Genomic DNA, 23,535 nt, shown 5'->3' with positions numbered 1-23,535 from the left:
CCCCACTGGCAGCTCCATGCACAATGCACAAGTGCACTTGACGTGCACTGGACAAAGAACCCCAGTCAACGGAAGGAGACCCGTCTCCTTCTCCAGCACGGACGACCACCGGACGCACGTGGTCCGTCCAGTTTTGGCCAGTGGGCCCCACTCATTGCTCGGATCACTGATTGGGACCGTACATTGCATCTCTATGGCGGGCAAGACCTTCTGCTACGTGTCTGTTTTGTCTCTTGCAAACATACACAGATTCCAGCCGTTTAAACGTAAGATAGACGATGATAAGAAGAGTCCATGTCCCACACCAAATTCGAGCCATAACGCATCAAACCTAAAAAAAATTTCGATATGATTTCAATGGACGGTGTGGATTTCCCAACCGAGCTCAATCATGGGTCCCACCGAACACATCATCGCTTCTTTGTTTACGCAAGAACCGAGCTTGCGACTGCCGTCCGTTCGGAGGATGTGTGGCCCACATTCATCATCCGGATGGATGATCCGAACCATCCCACGTACTCAGGGGGAGAAATATATCAAACCCTGATCCTTTCCATCCATTCGTGCACAAGAACAGGACTGCACAGTCCAGATCTTTCTCCGTACGTTAATCAATGCCGTGGCTCACCAAAAGCTCAGATCCTCTTCAAATTTGGCATGATATACTAAATCAACCTCACAGAGCCAATGGACGACTCTGATGAGACGTGAAGTCGCTATAAGTGGGCCCCACAGACACCATCGACTCTAATACCCAACGTGCGTCCGCTTTCTGCTACGAAAGAAGGGTCAGTGCTCCACCTCAGCCGACCTACATCAGGAATAAAAGGATGAGGGAGAGAGTAGGGCAGGGATCGGATCTGGGAGGGGACATGGAGCAGAGAGAGAGAGAGTAATATTTATTTTTATTTTGTTTATTTCTACTGTTTCTTTTTATGTTTAGCCTAATCATGTCTATTCTAGGCTAAAACTCTTAGCTAGGGCTAAGAGGTGAAGCTTGTAGCGTGATGGGGAGACTTTTTATTTGTGCCTTTTATTTAAACTGAACTATGTTGATTTTAGTTTAATTAAAGGAATGTTTTTAGTTTTTAATGATCTGTTGTGACTAAAATTACAATGGGTCTGCGATAACTTTGAGCATGTTCATTCTTTTTTTAATGTTTATGACGTCAGGAAGCCCCGTTGTTCACCATCGTCTCCTAGGCATGGTCGGATGACGGTACCCTTCCTAACCTTCATACATTGTTGATTGGTTGGTAATTAGTTTAATTTTGTTATTTACTTTGTCTCCTGGGCATGGTTTAGTGATGGAATCCATTCTAATTCATATACCTTTCATCTCTTGAAAACTATATCAAAGGAAGTTCAGTCTTAATTTCCATGGTTACACTCTTCAACTAGATGAAGATGGGACTCTAAGTCCAGTTGAGTTCTTGAAGCAGGCATAAGATCTCCCTGATCTCTACAAGTGGATCATCTGAATCCCTAGTTTCCTTCTCCTAAATTCTTTAAGTTTTAGATAATTATTTCATCATTATTCCTCAAATTACAGTCGATTTAGATTTCATCTTATTTTAGTTTTAGTTCTGATTATTTTCAGATTACGTACAGGTTTCAGTCCCTTAGGATTCGACCTCGGTCTCACCGAGTTTATTACTACATCACAACCATATACTTGGGGAGTGAACAATAGAACTTCTTCAACTGTATATGTAGTTTACTTACAAAAAAATATTTCTATGGACATAGTTATTGACTTAGGGCCCACTGTAATGCTTTTTGTAAGATCCACTATGACCATTTGTTATTAAGTCTCATATTGGGCATAAAGACAAAAATCATAATGACATGTGATTCTCGTGTGCCGCATTAAAAGAAATGGTTGGGTGAGAGATGTATATTTTTTTATTTTTAAAGGGTTCACCATGATACTTGTACGAAATTCACTCCAACTACTAAATTGCAAAAGAAAAAAAAAAAAACCCGAGACCTATGCTCTAAAAATTGTAACTGGACATGAATCACTTGGGCCACACCAATGAAAATAGTTTGGCAGAGTCGTTTTATACATTATATCCAAGTCAATGTGAATGATAAATGGAATTGATTTATGGGCCCATGGCCTAACATGGGGTCAAAAACCTAGTGGTTGTGGTTTATTTTACATAAATATTATATTGAGTCCAACTTGATACACCAATTAACCATTTACTATTGCAGGTGGCTGTGAAAGATGGTACTTAGATTGCCTAGGGCAGCATGCACTATGGAAGTTGCATGCTACTGGAAAAGCTTTGTAGGTCCTACCATGATTTATGCATGTTATTCATGTTGTCCATCCATTTTTATGGATCATTGTAGTGCATGAGCACAAAATTGAGTTAAATCTAGATCTCAGGTAGATCACCCACAAGAACCTGGTGATTGGACGCCCACCCATAAAAACTTCTCGGTGGCTCTACAAAAATTTGGATCAAGCTGATATTTGTATTTTCTCTTCATCCATGACTCTGCAACTTTATCAAGAGGTTGGATACAAATAAACATTACAGTGGGCCTTGTAACTTTATCAAGAGGTTGGATACAAATAAACATTACAGTGGGCCTTACGTGGTTTTTAATGGTGAGCTTTCAATCACTATTGGTTAGGTGTGATCCACTTAAGATTTGGATCTATCTCCTTTTTTGGGCTCATGCCCTAATATGAGGTGAAAAAATGGATGCACACCGCGGATAAGACACATCTATCATGGTGTGCCCATGAAGATTGTGCATTAGTACATAACACCCACACGGGTGCTGCTTGCTACACCATGCAATCTGGTCTTGAAAATGTAACGCCGCTTTGTTGCAACCGCAGATGCCAAGACGTGAGTGGGACATTATCATGGAGTGCACTTTGATGTATGTAGCATATATTATGTTATATATTTGTTTTGATTTTAAGGAATGTAAAAAAATAAACAACAAAACAGACGCAAATCTTGAGAAATAAATATAGCCATGGATAATAGGAAGTTTTTCATGGTGGTCGTTCGGTGACCAATGTTCCCCGTGACGTGGTCCACCTAATATTGTATCTTCTTCATTTTTTGGAGAATGAATGTACAAAAAAAAAGAAGGAATGGAGGATGTAGATATATAAAGCATACATTGAGGTGCACCACGGTCAGGTCCCACCAATGTCACCAAAATCGGATTGCCCCCTTAGGCTCTTATCAGTTGGGCCCACCTTGAATGTATATGGACCATCCACGACGTCCATTCGTTTTTCCATCTAATTTAAGGGGTCGATTCCAAAAATGAAGCATATCCAAAGATTAAGTGGATCATACCACAGGAAACAGTGGGTAAAATGATTTCCACCGTTGAAACCTTGCTAGGCCCAACAATGATGTTTATTTGTCATCTAACCTGTTCATGTGATTATAAAGACATGGATGAATGGTAAACACAAATATAAGCTTGATCCAAAACTTCTGTGGCTCTTAAGAAATTTTCAACGGTAGACATTCAAATCAACCGTTTCTGTGGTGTGGTCCATTTGAACATTTTATCTGATTTATTTTTGGGCTCAAGCAATAAAATTATCTGGGAAAATGGATGGACAGAGCAGATAAAATAAATAAATCAAGTTGGACCTCACTGAGTCTATTCAGTAAACTCACTATGCAATCAGCTTCCCAACGTCACTCGTGGCAGCTAGGCGCTCTTGAGTGAGCTGTTGGAAACGTAACATTCTTCTTAATCAAAGCAGTATTTTGTAAACTGATCATTATTTCATTAAAGTATTGTGCTGATGACAGCACAAATGACGTGGACCAATTTAATTTCAAAACGCGGGGAGCCACAGTCCTCTGGAAACAGAGGATCTGCACTCTATCTTTATTTTTGTTTGTGCCGGTGTTTTTTCTTTTTTTTTTGTTTGGTGTGTGTGTGTGTGAAGGTGGACAGTACCACTGCAAGCTTTATTAATAGAAGGAAACGTTACATAAGTTGGAGGGGGGCAAACAACCTTACCTCCAAAACAACAAACAACAATACGTGGAATAAGTAAACAGGCTGTCATATAGATTAATTGACATGTATTAAAAGTAAATCTATTAAAAAAAGGAAAATGAAAATAAATAAATAAAAAGTACACAAATCATGAAAAGCTATTGTTGATTTCCTCTCCTCGAATTGGAGTGGATCATTCAAATCCCATGTCGATATACTTGATGTGGGCAATCTTGTGATGATCTTCTCCTCCATCTTTGTAGCGCTCTTTTAAGAGTGGACAATTCCGGATCAGAAGATTTTGAAGCACGGTGAGGTGTTGCAATTCTTCCGGCAGAGACTTCAACTGTGGACAAGCACAGATCAGCAGAGCTTGGAGGGCTTGGAGTTGTCCCAACTCCGCTGGTAGAGACTTCAACTGTGGACAATTGGAGATCTTCAGAGTTTGGAGGGCTTGGAGTTGTCCCAACTCCTCTGGTAGAGACTTCAACTGTGGACAAACGGAGATCTCCAGAGTTTGGAGGGCTTTGAGTTGTCCCAACTCCTCTGGTATAGACTCCAACTGTGGACAAGTGAAGATCTCCAGAGTTTGGAGGGCTTTGAGTTGTCCCAACTCCTCTGGTAGAGACTTCAACTGTGGACAATTGGCGATGTCCAGAGTTTGGAGAGCTCTTAGTTGTCCCAACCAATCACCTGGTAGTGATGTCAGCTTTTTGCAGTCTTTTATTGTTAATTGGAGGAGTGATGGCATAACCTCTCTATTTCCAACTCTCAATTCCCACTCCTCCCAGTTTGGCATATCCAGGAAACAGAGGGTCTCCAGCTTGGGGAATGAGACACCACTTCCATCATTTTGATCATCCCCGCTAAACTCACCACCCACTTTTTTCACCTCTACCATTCCGTTAATAAAAAGGAATTTAAGGGACGGTAGCTTCCCAAGACCCGGAAGTTGTTTAATCTTGGGACAATGCGAGAGTTTCACCTCAAGTAGATTGGAGAACATTGGATTCCCTATCCACCTGGGAAGCTTGGAACCTATATAATTCTGTATTTCTATCTCTTTCAAGTTTTTGTGAGGCTGGAGGCTTTCGAGCACATCCTCCATCCTCTTCACCTCATCATCCAACGGTTCACCATCTAAGTCATCGTACTCCAAGGATAGAGCACGAAGGTGCTGCTTCTCATGCAGTTCTGCCTCGCTAGCTTCGTCCCTGCTCCTGACACCTTCCAAGCGGGTAATTCGAAGATTACCTTGAAGATGATTGAGGTGTCTCAGTTCTCCACATTTACATCCTTGGTCGTCACCCCCCACAATGAACTTTGTTAGCGTCCGAAGCTCTGTTAGTCTCCCTATACCCTCTGGTAAGTACCTCAGATTATATAAACCTTCAAATTCTAGATGTCTCAGGCTAATCATTTTCCTCATCCCTCTAGGCAGTTTTCTTAGCGTCTGACAGTAATCGAGTATCAAGGTCTGTAAATTGATGCAATTACTCAATTCCTCTGGCAACTCCTCTATGTCCATGCCAGATAAATCAAGATATCTCAAGTGTTTCAATTGTCCTACTGTCTTAGGCAATTTCTTGATGTCAGTACTCCTACTGACAGATATATCATAATATCTGGGGCGAAAGTCCAATGCTCTTAAGCGTCTCAAATGATGAAATAACTTGTCTGGCACCTTGGAGATTCTTGAGTATTGTAGTAGCAACGTCCGCAACTTGTGGGCCTTACACAAGGTGGCCGAAATGGAAGCCAATTTATGAGCTTCATCACCAGCTTCGTCATTGTCAACTAAAAAAGAATGCCGGACATTATTTAGGTTTAACGAGGCTTCCTTGCTAATCTCCACCACTGAACAATCACTTCCTGCAACATATTGTGCTAGATCATGAACTAAATCATGCGTCTTGCAAGAGACTATGCTGCCATCACTATTGATTTCTGCATCTTGGAGCAATGAGCGCCTTAGCAAATCATCAAAATACAGTTCGCCAATTTCCTCCATGTCTCCACTTCCATTAATGGAGCAGATGAAACCTTGTGCCACCCATAACTTGACTATCATATCCTTCCTTATCACCCAATCTTTTGGAAAGACAGAGCAATATGCAAAACACTGCTTCAGAGCAGGAGGCAAGTCATAGTAGCTTAGTAACAAAGCTGGTAAAATGCCTTCAAAGACATCACCTGAGTTCCACATCTCGCTTCGCAAGACAAGCTCCCACTGGCTTCTAGTCCTTCTAGACTGCATGACACTCCCTATTGTCTTTGCAGCGAGAGGCACCCCACCACATTTCTTTACAATTTGCCTTCCAATATCTTCCAGCTCAGAACACTCTTCTGCACGCCGATGCTCCAGCGCTTTACTTCTGAACAATAACCAGCAATCCTCATCGGATAAGACTGCCAGTTTGTGCATGTGATCAATGCTTCCCATGATGCCTGCAACATCTTCCAAACGAGTGGTTACAATGATTCGACTCCCGGGTGCACCAGCTTGGAAGGGAAGTCTCAGCTTCTCCCATTTCTCGCTGTCTTTGCTCCAAACGTCATCAAGCACCAACAAGAATTTCTTTGCCTGCAACATACAACATAGGCGATCCTGCAACGGGTCCAAGTCTAATGACTCGCAACCAGTCCCAGTTGCAGATTCTATGATTGATTTTGTAATTCGTTTAACATCGTAATCTTCAGAAACACAAACCCACATTTTCATGTCAAAATGCCCCTTCACTTTCTCATCGTTGTAGATGAGCTGAGCAAGAGTGGTCTTGCCCAAACCCCCCATTCCAACGATAGAAATGACAAAGGGCACCTCAGTTACCTCCTGCAGCAGCAAGCCTAGAACTTCATTTTTATCACCTTCTCTGCCTATCACTGACGGTGGGTTGACTAAGGAGCTTGTCTCTCGCTCTCTGTTCTCACCCCGCCTCATCAATTCACTAACCACTCTCTCACCCTCCCCACTATCTGCTCTAAGACCCAATTGATTCTTCTCTTCAGCAATATCACGTAATCTACCCCTCACCTCCTTTATCCTATTCCCAATTTTGTGGCGTAACTTGAGATGATTGAAGCTAGGAACAGAGGAGAGTAAGCTTCTTACCTTCTTCTTGCTGAAAGAGGACCCAATACCTTCATCAGGTGCTTGTGATTTGAGAGCTTCTATCATCCATTCATCTAGTATGTCATCTACATCATAGGCCACATCTTTGACATTCTGCAACCAGATCTTCACACCTTCATCCTTCGATCGCCGAGTTTCAGCATCTTTAAGCACAGCTTGGATTAAGGTGAACGTACGGGAAAGCTTTTTGATCTCGTCGGGGACACCCACCAACAAAGTTACCTCATCTTGGATGAGGTTATTCAACTTCTCTGCTACGATCGAGACCAGCGGATAAGCCATACTTTTTTTCTTTTTTTTTTTTTTTTTTCCTTTCTTTATGCTTTAGGTATGTATGGATGGTAAGAAGGGAGGAGTTTGAAGTGTGAGAGAGCTCTGTAAGGTTTAGAAATTTGTAATGGTAAGGACTTTCATGAATCGAGGAAGAGAGTGGATAGAGAAGAAAAAAAGCTGAGAGAGAGAGAGTGTAAAAGCAGTAAAAGCTGCAAATGTAGAGAAGAATAGTAGAGGAGAAAGGAAGGTGAGGTCTCGATGTTTCAGATGATTAAGAAAAGTAGCGTAGAAATGGTTAAAGGTGGAGGTTGCATGTGAACAATATCAAAAAGAGTTTTGAATCATCGTCCACCCACATCATGACTAAACGGAAGCGAATTAGCGGTTACCAACCATCATAGTAGCAAACCATGGGCCCATTTAATCCATTCTGTTCATCCATTTTTACGGATCATTTTAACACTTTATCCCAAAAATGAGAGGGATATAAATGTCAGGTTGAACACACCACACGCAAACAATAGTGATTGGATATCCACCATTAAAATCCTCCTAAGCCCACTGTACTGTTTATTTGACATCCAATCTGTTGATTTGGTCATACATCCTATAATGTGGTCCAGTTGAGATTGGGATATACCTCATTTTTGTTCTCGCTAACATAAAATGATCTAGAAAAATAGATGAATGGCATGGATGAAACACATACATCATGGTGGGGCCCACAGAGCACCGACCACCAGCCATTGGCCGGTGGCAGGGGGAGTAGCCAATCCGTTCCCCCATCCGAGTAGCAAACCATGGGCCCCATTTTAAAACCAACGGTCGACCCACTTGCATAATTCAATCATCAGCCTAAGCTGTTAGCTTTTAAAGGCATGCTTTCGGTTATCAAGCTAAAATCGGAAAATCAAGGCATCCAACTATTCCCTTAAAAAATGAGCGGTTGAGATTGTTTGTACATAAATAAGTCCAATCAACAATCTGAGCCATCCTTTTGTTAGAGATTATCATGGATCACTTACCATTTTAAATAACTTCTTTTATCAGGCAATTCTACCCATTCCATCCGCTGCTTAGAAAACAAACATCTATGTAAGAGAAGGAAAACTTATGGAATGCTTAAATCATCCTCTCATTGTTAATTTTAACTGTAATCCTTAAAAATATGCTACTGATGATACAATCGTAAGCTACTGATGATATAAAATCCACTCCACTCATTAGACACCATGTTAAAATTTAGGCCAGTAGCCCAAACTTAAAACCATCCATCATTCAAGTGAGCTTACACCATAGCAAACAGTTCAGATGCAAACACTTATTGTCCGGACGAATTTCACCTAAATTTCATGGTGAGACCCACCTGAGCCGCTAACCCATTTCCTCACATGGGCGGTTGTTAAAAGTAAAAAATTTTACAAATTACTACCCTATTAATTAGATGTTTACATCCTGTTACCTTTTAAAAATCAATTTCAAAAAAGGTTTTCAATAAAGGTTTTTAATAAACTACCTTATTCATTCAAGTTTCATCTTCCGTGAGATTGCATTAAGGGAAGTTAAAAGATTGCTTTAAGGGAAGTTAGGTTTTGATGTGCCAATAAGGGTCCATAGCCCAAGTGAGCGGCATTGTAACGTTTATATGAAATCCACTCTAACCAACAAGTGTCACCCCACATTAGGCTTAGGGCTAAAAAATCAGCTCCATTCATGCTTCAGGTGGACCGAATGACATAGAATTTTGGAACCCACCAAAGCCACTTACCATTTGCTTTCCTGGCGTGACCAGTTGAATTAATGTGTGGGCTTATTGAAAACCTTTACTGAAAAAGGTAGCATGATGTAAAAACATATGTAATAATGTAGAATTTTATAAAATTCTATAAAAATATAATAGAATAATAATTAATTAAATAAGGTAGCTTAATGTAAATTATATATTAGTTAGTTAGTTTTTTAAACCTCCTAAAAATAACAATCACTTTTAGGGCCTGTTTGATTTTCTAATTACAGTGCTATTTCAAAGTAAATGGGTAATAAATATTTACTTTTGTATTTACCGTTGGATTTTCAAGGTGATCGTTCACGGCCACCTTCATTTATAGCGCCCCCCGTGGTGCACTGAGGATAAAAAAAACGTTAAATCATGGTGCCCACTACGATGTATGTGTCTTATCCGCACTGTCCAACCTTTTAACAGCTCATTTTAGGTTGCGTGCTGAAAAATGATGCAGATCTAAAGCTAGCTCAAGTGGACCACACCACAGGAAACAGTAAGAATTGAACTCCTACCATTCAAAGCTTCTTGAGGACCCCAAAAGTTTCGGTTCAACCTGGTATTTTTGTTTCCCCTTTGTCCATAACCGTCTGACCTTATGACCAGGTTGGATGACAAATAAACATCAATGTAGGCATACAGAGAAAACAACTTTCAACTACTGACATCTTTATGATAATTTTTTTCCTGTGATATGGTGCACTTGAGCTTTGGATTTACCTCATTTTTGGGCTCATACCTTTAAATGTTCTGTTAAAAAGAATGAATAGTGTGGATAAGTCACACACATCATGATGGTCCCACATATTTAAATTAGTAATAACATAGTTTTTATACACCAATTTTCAAAACATAATTCCTTCCAATTTAGTAAGTCATAATTAATTATTTTCATGTATTTATTAGGGAAATTAAAAATTAAACAGCCCCTTAAGGATTTGGGAGATCCAATTTTAAAATAAAAAATTATTCATGTCCGTTTCAATGGAGCCGGTGATTGAAAAAGATCCATCGTTCTGGTTAATTTCCAAGATTCCATGTGTCTGGTGCATGTCTTGGGAAAAGAACTAGCCGTCCACTTGCCATTAAATACTTCTTTTTAGACGAATTTTCAAGTGCCGCGTGATTCATGAGATTCCTTTAATCTATGTCTTTGTTAAAAAATAGCTGCCCACTTGCCATTGAATACCGTACATCTTCTGAGACGCAGATTGCACCGTGAACCCAAGCCACGCAATTCCCTGATGTAAAGTTTGTATGGTTCACTTTGATCTTTGTGTTTTATCCATGCCGTCCATCTATTTTGCCAGCTCATTTTACGCCTTGTTTAGCCAATTACATTAGGTGGGATTAAGCGGATGGAATTGTAAAAGTTACAATAAATACATGTGTAAGGTATTATCCCTGATTGGGTGTATCCATGTTTTCAAATTGCATTTGGATTGAACTTGGATGAAGCAAATATTCAATATCAGTGGGTTTTATAATCCCATCTCATACTTTCCAATACAAGGCTCATTTTCGAAAGCCTACAAAGTTAATTTTAATCCCATCTCACACTCCTTCTAAACATGTCATTTTGAATTTTAAAGTGAGATTAGTAATGCAATCCCATTTACTACAACTTAATACCACTGGCCAAACAAGCTCAAAATTCATAATATTTTCTTTCTCTTTTTTTACCCGAACAAGTGTCGCACCCATTTCGATCCAGCCACTTAGCAGCTCGGCCCATTTGTCATCACTGTTCATCTTATTCATTGATCAGCCTTACCCCTCCTCTCTCTCCTCTTTCATTCTCTGTATCTAATATCTCTCCCTCTTAAAATCCTATGGAACCTCTATGCTGGAGAGATCTTGAACCAGATGTCGTTTATTGAATCAAATGTCATCAATGTTGTTGCACCCAGTTTCAAATTCAGCCTCTGGATCTCGATGTGGCTCGGTTTGGTCTGCAGCTCCTCGGGAATGTTTCATTAGTAGGACAGGTCTACTAGAAGGGTTTGAGGAGATTGCGCAGGTCTGATTTTTTTTTTTTTTTTTTTTAATTTTCCATTAAAAAAACCCATTTGAACCGATCGGAACTGTACCTAATTCGATTCGACTCGGTTTCTCTAACCGAGTTGGACTCAGATCGAATCAGTCCAGCAATGCATCGAATCGGATAGAGTCAGATGACCCAGACTTAGTCCCGGATCGGATCGAGTTCAAGTCAGGCTATGAAAATTTCTGACTGAGTCGAGTTGGACCCAATAGACCGGTGGGTTTGTGTTTTTCCCTCATCTCTCTAGCCAATTTTCTTAGCTTCTTACAGCTATTGAGACTCCTGCCTGTGAATTTCCCTAGAGTGGATAGAGAAGAAAAAATGTTGAGAGAGTGGGTAAAAGCTGTAAAAGCTGCAAATGCAGATGAAAAAAAGTAGAGGAGAAAGAGAGGTCAGGTCTCCATGTTTCATATGGTTAAGAAAAGTAGCACAGAAATGGTTCAAGGTGGAGGTTGCGTGTGAACAATATCAGAAAGAGTTGATGGTCCACCCACATCATGACTAAACGGAAGTGGATTAGCTGTTACCAACCATTAGACTAGCAAACCATGGGCCCATTTTAAAACCAACGGTCGAGCCACTTGCATAATTCAATCGATCAGCCTAAGCTATTAGCTCTTAAAGGCATGCTTTCGGTTATCAAGCTAAAATCGGAAAATCAAGGCATTCAACCGTTCCCTTAAAAGATGAGCGGTTGAGATTGTTTGTACATAAATAAGTCCAATCAACAATCTGAGCCATCCTTTTGTTAGAGATTATCATGGATCACTTACCATTTTAAATAACTTTTTTTATCAATAAAATTCTACCCATTCCATCCGCTGCTTAGAAACAAACATCCAAGTACGAGAAGGAAAAATTATGGAATGCTTAAATCATCCTCTCATTGTTAATTTTAACCGTAACCCTTAAAAATATGTTCCCGATATAGTGATCGGTTCAGATTGAACGATTGGATTATCTAAATATCACAGTTCTGACTATCATGAACATGCGGCAGTGTACTCCCTCGTGAGAACAACCAGTAAAATTGATAAGGTCACGGGTGAAAGATGCCTCCGGCGATATGACTGAGGAGATCTCCAATGGCAAGTGGACTGGCACGGGGGAGCGCATCAGGTGTTACCCATGGGAAGCGGATTGGATACTCCCTGGCACTAGCCAATGGCTGATGGTCGGTGAACTGTGGGACCCACCATGATGTATGTATTTCATTGTAGGACGTCTGATCAAAAAAGAGTTAGATCCACGACTCAATTGAGTCACACGAGGGAAAATTGGGGAAAGAGATTTATACTGTTGAAACTTTCTTGGACTCCATTCTGATGTCTATGGGCCATCCAAACCGTTTATAAGGTCACTCTCAGTAGGATAAAGTGAAAGAACCGAAAAAATATCCTGATACAGAACTTTCATGTCCATAAGAATGTTTCAGCGGTGCTCGCGGAATTCCCATTGTTTCCTCTCTTGTGGCTCACTTGAGCTTTGGATCCACCTAATTTTTGGTCACGTGTCCTAAAATGATCTACTAAAACGGATGAATGGAGTGTATTTCTCCAAAATATCTCAGTGGGCCCTACCTAGCATTTATGACTGAGGAGATCTCCAATGGCAAGTGGACTGGCACGGGGGAGCGCATCAGGTGTTACCCATGGGAAGCGGATTGGATACTCCCTGGCACTAGCCAATGGCTGATGGTCGGTGAACTGTGGGACCCACCATGATGTATGTATTTCATCCATACCGTCCATCTATTTTTCCAGAGCATTTTGTGGCTTGAGACAAAAAATGAGATATATAACGATCTCAAGTGGACCACATTATAGGAAACAGTTTTGAATGTGTGTTGACCGTTAAAAACCTTTTGGGGCCATAGCAACCTGATATTTGTTTTTCCCCTTCAACCGGGCCTGTGTGACCTAATAAACAACCGGGCCTGTGTGACCTAATAAACAGATTGGATTTCAAACAAACAGTACAGCAGACCTTAAGAGGATTTTAATGGTGGATATCCAATCACTATTGTTTGCTTGTGGTGTGTTTCACGTGAGATTTATATCCCTCTAATTTTTGGGATAAAGCCCTAAAATGATATGTAAAAATGGATGAATAGAATGGATTAAACACATACATCATGGTGGGGCCCACAGAGCACCGACCAGCAGGGGGAGTAGCCAATCCGTTCCTTACCCATTGGTGTTGCCCTTAACCGTGTGGCCCATCTTGATGCTTGCGTTGTATCGACGCCGTCCATCACTTTCTCCACCTCATTTTAGTCCCAAAAATAAAATGTATCTAAATCTCAAGTGGACCACAGCATTAAAAACAATGATTATTAAAAACTTCCTAAAAGCCACCGTAATATTTTTATGCTATAATGCAATGTGTACATGCGACGAAGTTACGCGAATTGCGTGAGACCTAAGTCCGACAGCCCGACGGGACCCACGCGGCATTGAGACGAGGTCTGCCAGCCCTACCCACGCGGCATTGAGACTGAGGGGCGACTTGACCAGCAAGGTGGGTAGGTGATGTATGCATTGTATATCCACACGGTCTATCTTCTTCGGGAGTTTATTTTAGAGCTAGGTCACAAGAATGAAGCATATCTAAATTTGAGGTTTTGGACACTACAGAAACAGTGGTTATTAACTATTAAAAACCTTCGTGGGCTACAGAAGTTTTGGATCAAGCTGATATTTGTTTTTACTCTTTTCATCCAAGTCTATCGGACCTGACGGACATTAGGAAGTTTTTAATGGTGGGCATTCAACAATTACTATTTTTTGTGGTGTGGTCCACCTGAAAAAACAGGGCAGGGGCTTTGAGTGGCCACCGTGATGTATGGGTCTTATTCACACACGCTCATCCATTTTTTTCATATCATTTCAGGATATAAGCCCAAAATTGAAGTAGATTCAAGACAAATGTGGACTATATAATAGGGATTAAACTCTTACTGTTGGAAACTTCCCGAGGGCCACATACTTGAAGTAGATTCAAGACAAATGTGGACTATACAATGGGGATTAAACTCTTATTGTTGGAAACTTCCCGAGGGCCACATAATTTTTGGATAAAGCTGACATCTGTGTTTGCTCTTTGTCCAAGTCTATGTAACTTTATGAATAGGTCAGATTAGGGCTGAAAGTTGGGTGGGTTGGATTAGGTTGATGCCCAACCCAACCCAACCCAACCCAACCCAACCCAACCCAGGGTTAAGAATTATCAACCCAAGCGTAGCTTAAGTGGGCTCGGTTGTGTTAGTCCGGTTGATACATGTTAATATTTTCGTTATTACATTAGTTTATTATATTTTCAATACACGTCTTATTTTTTTAATCTATAATTTTATTAATTATAAATGGAGTTATTTATAGTAAAGAATTTCAATTTTTCTAAACAAACAAGTTAAAATATAGGACAACTATTCTCTTAAAAGTCGTATTGTGTAGCATGCAATCTATTTGGGAGAGAAATCTGGCCTATCGTATTAGCTTGAGTCATAGGAAATGATGTGGACCAATGAAACCTGATGGCACTGGAATTTCTCGTGCCTTTAACACAGATGATCCGCACTCAATTATAATTTATAAGTAACTTATATATCAATCGGGTTCGGGTTGGGTACCTCAACTTGAGCCCGACCTAAGTTTTATCGATTCGGGTTGGGTACCTCAACCTAAGCCACAATTCGCTGGAAACAAAGGATCGACATTCATTATATATTTGTTAATTTTGTTAATTAAGGAAAAAAAAATAGAAAGTGTTACGGATTGCTGAAGCACGTATGACCACGTTATCTTTAAAGCAATATTCATCCTTTTTTTCAAAGTAATTAAGATTGCTGACATGTTAAAGGCAAATAGCTTGTAGGAAAAGATGAGCCTATGTGTGGTTTTGTGTTCAATGAACACGAAGAAACTACTAATAGAACTCTATTTACACAGTTTGCTAGTAGATTTAAAAAACTTAAAAGAAAAATCTAAAATCATAGAGAAAGTTAGAAAATAAATTGTTGACTTAGACCACTACACTTGTCTATTTCTTGAGGACTTGTTGGCTAAGGTTTGTATTAAACTTTGCCTACTTGATCAAAGAACTCTCGAGTTTTTTACTGGTTCATATGAGAAGGTGATTTGAGTGGTTTGTGATGGTGAAATGAACCATTCAAGATTTATTTATATAGGCTAGGGTAGCTGGACGTTTTGATCCAAGATCATAACTCCAAATGACCATTTCTGACTATTGATGAGAAACTAGTCGTTATTTGGCTGTTTTTGACCGTTTTGCATTTAAGAAAACCAATTGCATGCTACCCGTTTAGACTCAGTGGCTAGTTGTTTATGACTGTTGGGCTAGCCACATGCAATAATTTCTACATGGTCCAGTTTATCACTGCACGAGCAACTGTTGCACCAGTTCGCATAAGGTCGAAGTGTAAAGTGCACTACTAACACCTATACAGCCACACTACCTCACACGCCCATGTTTAAGCCCAAGGCCGTGACCGAGCATGTATGCCTGTGTTCAGTGCAAAGTCTCGATACTTCACGAATTCACCAAGCAAATAATAAGGTACTCGACACCCTACTTATTAAGACCAAAATTTCTTCTTTCCTTTCTAATATGGGACTATTCCCAAAACACAAAAAATTGAGTTTTTACAAACCTCTTATATATATTTATATATAATTTTTAATTGAAAATATTTTTAAATCAAAACATTTTGTATAACACTTCATTTTTAAGCTCATGCCATAAAATAATTTGACAAAACATACGTAGAGCATGCATATATCAAAGTAGGCCCCACAGGGAAGGCAACGCTATTTTGGGTGTTCATACCTCAAGCATAGATTGAGCAAAAATAACCTTGTTTCAACACTAAGGCTTTGGTATCTATTTTGGGTGTTCATAGCTCAAGCATAGATTGAGCAAAAATAACCTTGTTTCAACACTAACGCTTTGGTATCGATTCCCAAGTAAGGTGTGGCTAACATTAGTGTATGCACTAACAAGTTAACTAAAAGAAGAAAAAGAAGAAGAGCAAATTAGGCAAGACACCAAAGGATAAAAATTAGGCCAGATACCATACTCACCCAAAGATAGTGCATTCCTTTACCGTGGGGCCCACATGGATATATTTAATCTATTTATTTTAATGGCATTGTCCTATAAATGAAGTAGATCTAATTATCAGGTAGACCATACCATAGGAAATAATGACGATTGAATGCCCTATTAAAAACTTCTTAGGACATACGTTAATGTTTTGGTAGTGTTTATGTTCCATCCAATTTATTGATAAGGTCAAATCATGAAGGTAAGAGAGCAAATATCAGCTAGATCCAGCACTTTTGTGGCCCATTAACGGTCAATCACCACCGTTTCCTATGATATAGTCTACCAGGATCTACTTCATATTTGGGATAATAACTTAAAATAATTTTTTTAAAAATGGATGAACAATATATCTACATACATCAAGGTGGGCTCCACAGTAGGGGCCACGTCATCTTAGGTAAGTATGGAAACGGATTGGCCACTCCCCCTGCCACCAGCCAATGGATGGTGGTTGGTGCTCCGTGGGCCCCACCATGATGTATGTGTTTCATCCATGCCGTCCATATAATTTTCCAGATCATTTTATTGTATGTGACCAAAAATGAGGTATATCACAATCTCAAGTGGACCACATTACAGGAAAAATTTTTGAATCAGCGTCGACCATCAAAATCCTTTTGGGGGCCATAAAAGTTTTGGATCAAGCCGATCTTTGTTTTTCCCTTCATCTGGGCCTATTTGACCTAATCAATATATTGGATGTCAAATAAACAATACAGTGGGCCTTAGGTGGATTTTAATGGTGGATATCCAATTGTTATTGTTTTCCTGTGGTGTGGTCCACCACAGATTTATATACCTCTCATTTTTGGTATAAATCCCTAAAATGATATGTAAAAATGGATGAAAGGAATGGATGAAACACATACATCATAGTGGGCCCACGGAGCACCAACCACCGGCCACGTGGCCAGCTGGTGGCGAGGGAAGTAGCCAATCCGTCTCCGTTAAGTATTTAGTCTCACCTCACCCCTGATGGTGCATCAAATCTCTCCGGCCTCACCCCCTCTACCCAGGCCTCAACGAATTCAGTTTTCACACATGAAACTGAATTCGATCGGTCCACTTATGAGTGAATTAGTCAACTTGCTTTGTGTAGCTCTTTTTCCTCATAGCACATATGGACGCTGATTGCGTACTGAGTAAACTCTATAGGGTCACCATCATTTACATATTTTATCCACTCCGTCTATCCATTTTAAAAGATAATTTGAGGTCTTTAGACCAAAAATGAAGTATATCCAAATCTCAAGTGGACCCAACCAAGGGAAACAGTGTGAATTGAAATTATACCATTGAAAATTTCTTGGGGGCCACAAAAGCTTTGGATCAATCTGTTATTTGTGTTTTCCTTTCATCCATGTTGCGTGTGATCTTATGAACAGTTTGGATGACAAATAAACATCACTGTGGCCCACTTGAGCTTTGGGCATGCTTCAATTTTCGGCTCAACCACTAAAATTAGCTGAAAAAACGGATGCATGGCATGGATAACCCACGCACATTCACAGTAAGCCCAACTGAGTTTACTCAATACGATAAAGGCGTAAGCAGTAGCTCAGCATGCAATCCGATTTCAACACATGGCACACTTGGCCCGATGACCCAATCAAATCTCACCTGCCTTATTGTCTCCTGTTTTTTTACTCATGCTCTAAATCGATCAGTCAAAATGGTTCGACAACTTTGCTAAAACATATATATATATATATATATATATATATATAGAGAGAGAGAGAGAGAGAGAGAGAGAGAGAGAGAGAGAGAGTCCCTGTCTCCTGCGCACTGTACCACATGAGATATTTTACGCACCAACCAACACAAGTAAAAATGCGTGGGCTGAGATTAGGCCCCATCATGATGCGTTCATGAAATCCACCCCCATCATTTGGTCTGTGATAGAAATTTAGTAGTATATCTTAAAAATTAGGTAGATTCGTGATTCATTTCGGTCACACCAAGTAAAACCGTTTGGATAGTTGGCATCCCCTACACTGTTTTTGCTCATGTGGCCCACCAATATTATAAATGTGGCCGATCTTTTATCCCTATGATTAAATTATTGTCACACACCTTATGGATGGAGCGGATTCAAATAAACATCAAGGTGAGCCAACCCCTAGCCAACTCAGTAGTGGTTGGGTTGCGTCAAAGACGCGGATTGCATGCCGACCCTGTCAGTAATTAACAACCTTGCTAATGGTTGGTGTAAGCCAAACGAATGATGTATATATTTAATCCAAGTCGTCCATCCATTTTTCTACCTCAATTTATGGTATGATCCCATAAATGCATAATATCCAAATTTAAAGTGGACCACACTACATGAAAATAGTGGTGATTAAACAGGTTAAACGCCCATCATTAAATTTTTTTTAGGTATAGTTTATCTACCATCCAACCTATTGATTAGGTCATAGAGTCTCGGATGAAGGAAAAAAACAAATATTAGCTTGACCCAAAGCTTACTTTAGCCCAAGGAATTTTTAATGGTGGGCTTTCCAGCAATCTTTCTCATGGCATGGTCCACTTGATATTTGGATCTAACTCATTTTTTTGGAACATGCCATACATTCAGTTGGAAAAATAGGTGGATGGCTTGGATTAAACACATACATCATTGTTGGGCCAACTAGCATGAACCAGTTGTTAGGTGGCTGATGCCCGTCGCGGCATCTAATCCACAGCCCAGGACAACGTCCCAACCAATACTGGGTCAACCAGAGGTGGGCCCACCTTGACATGTATGTAAAATCCACTCCAACCATAATGGATCACTATGATAATTTAGGGGTATTGATCCAACATCAACCACATCCATAATTCTAGTGGGCCACATGAGTGGAAACCGTGTAAGGAACACCCACTATTAAAATCACTTCATTTGGTGTGATCAACATAAATCAGGTATAGGTCTAATATTTGGTCTCCATGAATTAACCTCTACGAGGCAATTAATGGATGGAATGGATTTCACATAAACATCATGGTGAGCCCTGTAAAAATTCAAAGGTAGGTTTTTCCTTTCTTACTGTTTTATATTTTGTGGCCTAGTAAATCACAAATCAGCCATATTTTTCAACCATATTTTTTGCACCCTACGGTTCAATTAATATCATGGACTGAATTGTTAGAATGGATCATAGGAAAACATTATGGTGAGGCTCACCTACAACATACATGCACATATTCTACTACTTTTACTTCTGTTTTTTTATACTCTTCCTACTTTTCTATTACTTATATATATATATATATAGATATATATATATATATATATATATATATATATATATATATATATATATATATATATATATGTGGAAAAGGTATTATGCGCTCGACCTCACAATAAGCTCCCATGAGGTCGAGCTGTGTAGGCCCCACCGTGATGCGTGTCGACCATTAACATTGTGCGTTTGATGGGTCCCCTTTAAATTATGGGATATCCTAAAAATCAGCCGTATATGGAACTCAGGTGGGCCATACCATCTAAAATCATGTGAAGACACCGTTAAAACATATAAAAGCACTTGGTGGGGCCCACCTGAGTTTTGAATGCTTCTGAAACTTGGTATGAACCCTCATCCAAGTGGGACACACATAATGGATGGACTGGATTTGCAAACCACATCTTGATGGACCCAAAAAATGATTATGAATGTTTTAATGGTGCACGGCCCCTCCCCACTTCTGTATGTGGTGTGGCCCACACAAGTCACGAATTGACTTGATTTTTGAGACCTAGGCCCATGATGGAATGGTGCATCTGACTGATGGGGTAGATGTTCGAAACACATCACAGTGGGGCCCACACAACTCAACCTCACGGGACGTTCCCATCCGCTCGAGCGCATAGTACCTCACAACAAGCTCCCTTGAGGTTGAGCTGTGTGGGCCTCACCATGATGCGTGTCGACCATCAACACCGTGCATTTGATGGATGCCCTCTAAATTATGGGATATCCCAAAAATCAGCCGTATACGGAACTCAGATGGGCCATACCATCTAAAATCATGTGAAGATACCGTTAAAACATATAAAAGCACTTGGTGGGGCCCACCTAAGTTTTGAATGCTTCTGAAACTTGGTATGAACTCTCATCCAAGTGGGACACACATAATGGATGGGCTGGATTTGCAAACCACATCTCGGTGGACCCAAAAAATGATTATGAATGTTTTAATGGTGCACGGCCCCTCTCCACTTCTGTATGTGGTGTGGCCCGCACAAGTCACGGATTGACTTGATTTTTAAGACCTAGGCCCACGATGGAATGGTGCATCTGACTGATGGGGGATGTTCGAAACGCATCACTGTGGGGCCCACACAGCTCGACCTCATGGGATGGACTCGTGAGGTCGAGCGCATAGTACCTTTTCCCATATATATATATATATATATGTATATATATATATATATATACATATATATATATATATATATATAAAAGGCCCACAGATCATCCCTCTCTAGATAGGTGGTGGTACGGGTAGGACTTAATCCACAGCCGTTCTCCCTAACTAGTGCTTCCTTTGGATTGACACCTAACACAACACAGGTTAACAACTTGATAAGACATAACAACTTGACAAGACAGAGATAATCCCTAATAGCTGTTACCCTAAACGTAGGTGTACCTTAGTCATTTTTAAGCCTTTGTCATTCCTAAGCCAAAACCGCACCACGAGCCTAGTGATGGTTAACTTATGAATGGGTTGGATGACATATAAATACCACGTTGGCCCCATGAAAGTTTGAATAATGAGCATCCTATTCCCACTGTTACCAGTGATATGGCCCACTTAAGTTTTGAATCTTCCTAATTTTTGGACCCACTTCATTAAATGATATATAAAAACTGATGAACGGACTGGATGCCACACAGACATTACTGCAGGCCCACGTAGCCTTTTATTGCACGGAAACGGATTGGCTACTCGCCTACTCCCCCTGCCCCTGAGCCCCACAATGATGTATGTGTTTCATCCATGCCATCCATCTATTTTTATAGATCCTTTTATATTATAAAAGAAAAAAATGAGGTATATATCAATCTCATTTAGACCACATTACACGAAACGGTGTTGAATTAACGTTGACCATTAAAAATGTTTTGGGGGCCATAAAAGTTTTGGATCAAACGGATATTTATTTTTTCACTTCATCTAGGTCTTTATGACCTAATCAAATTGGATGTCAAATAAACAGTACGGTGGGCCTTTGGAGGATTTTAATGGTGGATATCCAATCATTATTGTTTTCCAGAAGTGTGGTCCACTTAAGATTTATATTCCCTATCATTTTTTATATTAATCCCTAAAATGATCTTTAAAAATGGATGAACGGAATGGATGATACACATACATCATGGTGGGGCCCATAGACACCGACCATCAACCACGGGGCAGGTTTCAGGGTAGAGCTGGGCATCGGATCGAGTCGGACCGGATTGGGTCCTACTCGACCAGGATCGAAATCTTGATGGCTGAACCCGAACTTGATCCGATCCGGAGCCGAGTCTGGGTCATCTCACCCGAACAGATCCTAATCCCTCCTAGCCTGAGCCGATCCAAGTCCGTCTCGGTCAAGACAACCGAGTCGGATCGTCATTCTTTTCAACGGTGTAAAAATCATTATTCACACTGTTTCTTATGGTGTGATTTACTTGATTATTAGATATATTTAAAATTTAGCATTAATCCCTAAAATCATCCGAAAAAACTGATGTACAGTTTAGATAAACCAAAAAAAATTCAAGATGGGCCCACATATTTTAGTCAGCTAACTTAGTAAGAAATCTATTTTTAATTCTACAAGTACGTGTATATAGACTATAGCACTTGTTGTCTCATAGGCTATATAGGTCTTGCTGTCTTATAGGTTACAGCTCCAGCAGGCTACCAGCTATACAACTGCTTTATGTCCGAGTGCGAATGGACTGGCTACTCCGGTTGGTGATCTGTGGGCCCCACCATGATGTACTTGTTTCATCCATGCCGTTCATCAATTTTTACAGATCATTTTAGGGCTTGGTACCAAAAATGATAGGGATATAAATCTTAAGTAGGCCATACCACAAGACAAAAATAATGAATGGATATTTACAATTAAAATCCTCCTAAGGCCCACTATACTGTTTATTTGACATCCAATCTGTTGATTTGGTCATTGATTTGGTCATAAAGACCTAGATGAAGGGAAAAAATAAATATCAGCTTGATCCAAAACTTTTATGGCCCCTAAAACGTTTTTAACGGTCAAAATTCATTCAACATTGTTTCTTGTAATGTGTTTTACTTGAGATTTAGATATAATTCATTTTTTTTTATCATATCATAAAATGATACATAAAAATAGATGGGCAGCATGGATGATACACATACATCATGGTGGGCCCCATAGAGCACCGACAATCAACCAATGGTTGGTGCGGGGGGAGTAGCCAATCCGTATAGGCTATAGCTCTGTACAGAGCAACGTGTCGTGTGAAGACGAGCCCTGACGCTCCTCGAGCTCCGAGTTGTACGAACGGTTCAAAGGAGATCAAAGCTACATGGCCCACAGTAATGTATTTAGTAAATCTATACCATTCATCTGTTTTTAGAGTTCATTTTAGAGCACTATCCAAAAAATAAATCATATCCTAAGATCATTTGGACCACACCATAAATAGAAGCGGAGATAATGATTTTCACTGTTGAATAATTTATATGGCCCACCATAGCGTTTATTTTCATCCAATCTATTCGTAAGGTCACAAAGACCTCAGTGAAGAGGAAAAACAAATTTCATATTGATCCAAAACTTCTGTGAACCCAAGAAGGGTTTCAATGGTAGACGTTCAATCCCCCACTACTTTCCGTAGTGTGGTCCATTTAATAGTTAGATATGTCTTAATTTTGGTCTCAAGCGTTAATACGATATTGCCAAATGGATAGACGGTTTGGATATAACACATACCTTGTAATCAAACCCACAGAGCTTGCTAACGTTACACCTACAAATCCACTTGGTACACTAGCCAATATGCTTCCGTCAACCAGCAGGTAAATAGTTGTACGCCAACCATGCCTGCTACTACTCTCTCTCTTTATTTCCCTCTCTGGCATAGAAATCGAGCTCCAAAACCCAATGCCTCTCCCTGTATATTTCTCTCCACCAGAGAAATCCCATAA

At 40.0% G+C, this 23,535-nt stretch overlaps 1 protein-coding gene across 1 annotated transcript; it reads right to left on the bottom strand.

The window, feature by feature from the left end:
- Window positions 1-4,192: 4,192 nt before the first annotated feature.
- Window positions 4,193-7,766, bottom strand: LOC131250891 (putative disease resistance protein RGA3). The gene has a single exon (XM_058251283.1). It carries the CDS (start codon window positions 7,412-7,414, stop codon window positions 4,193-4,195), a length of 3,222 nt encoding a protein of 1,073 aa, XP_058107266.1. The 5' UTR covers window positions 7,415-7,766.
- Between the last annotated feature and the right edge of the window lie 15,769 nt (window positions 7,767-23,535).

Source organism: Magnolia sinica, chromosome 7 (genome assembly GCF_029962835.1).
Source record: "Magnolia sinica isolate HGM2019 chromosome 7, MsV1, whole genome shotgun sequence".
Taxonomy (NCBI): domain Eukaryota; kingdom Viridiplantae; phylum Streptophyta; class Magnoliopsida; order Magnoliales; family Magnoliaceae; genus Magnolia; species Magnolia sinica.
This window is presented reverse-complemented; position numbering and strand designations above follow the sequence as displayed.

Coding starts and splice junctions, on each gene's coding strand:
- LOC131250891 (XM_058251283.1), bottom strand. CDS start 7,414: ATGGCTTATCCGCTGGTCTCGATCGTAGCAGAGAAGTTGAATAACCTC.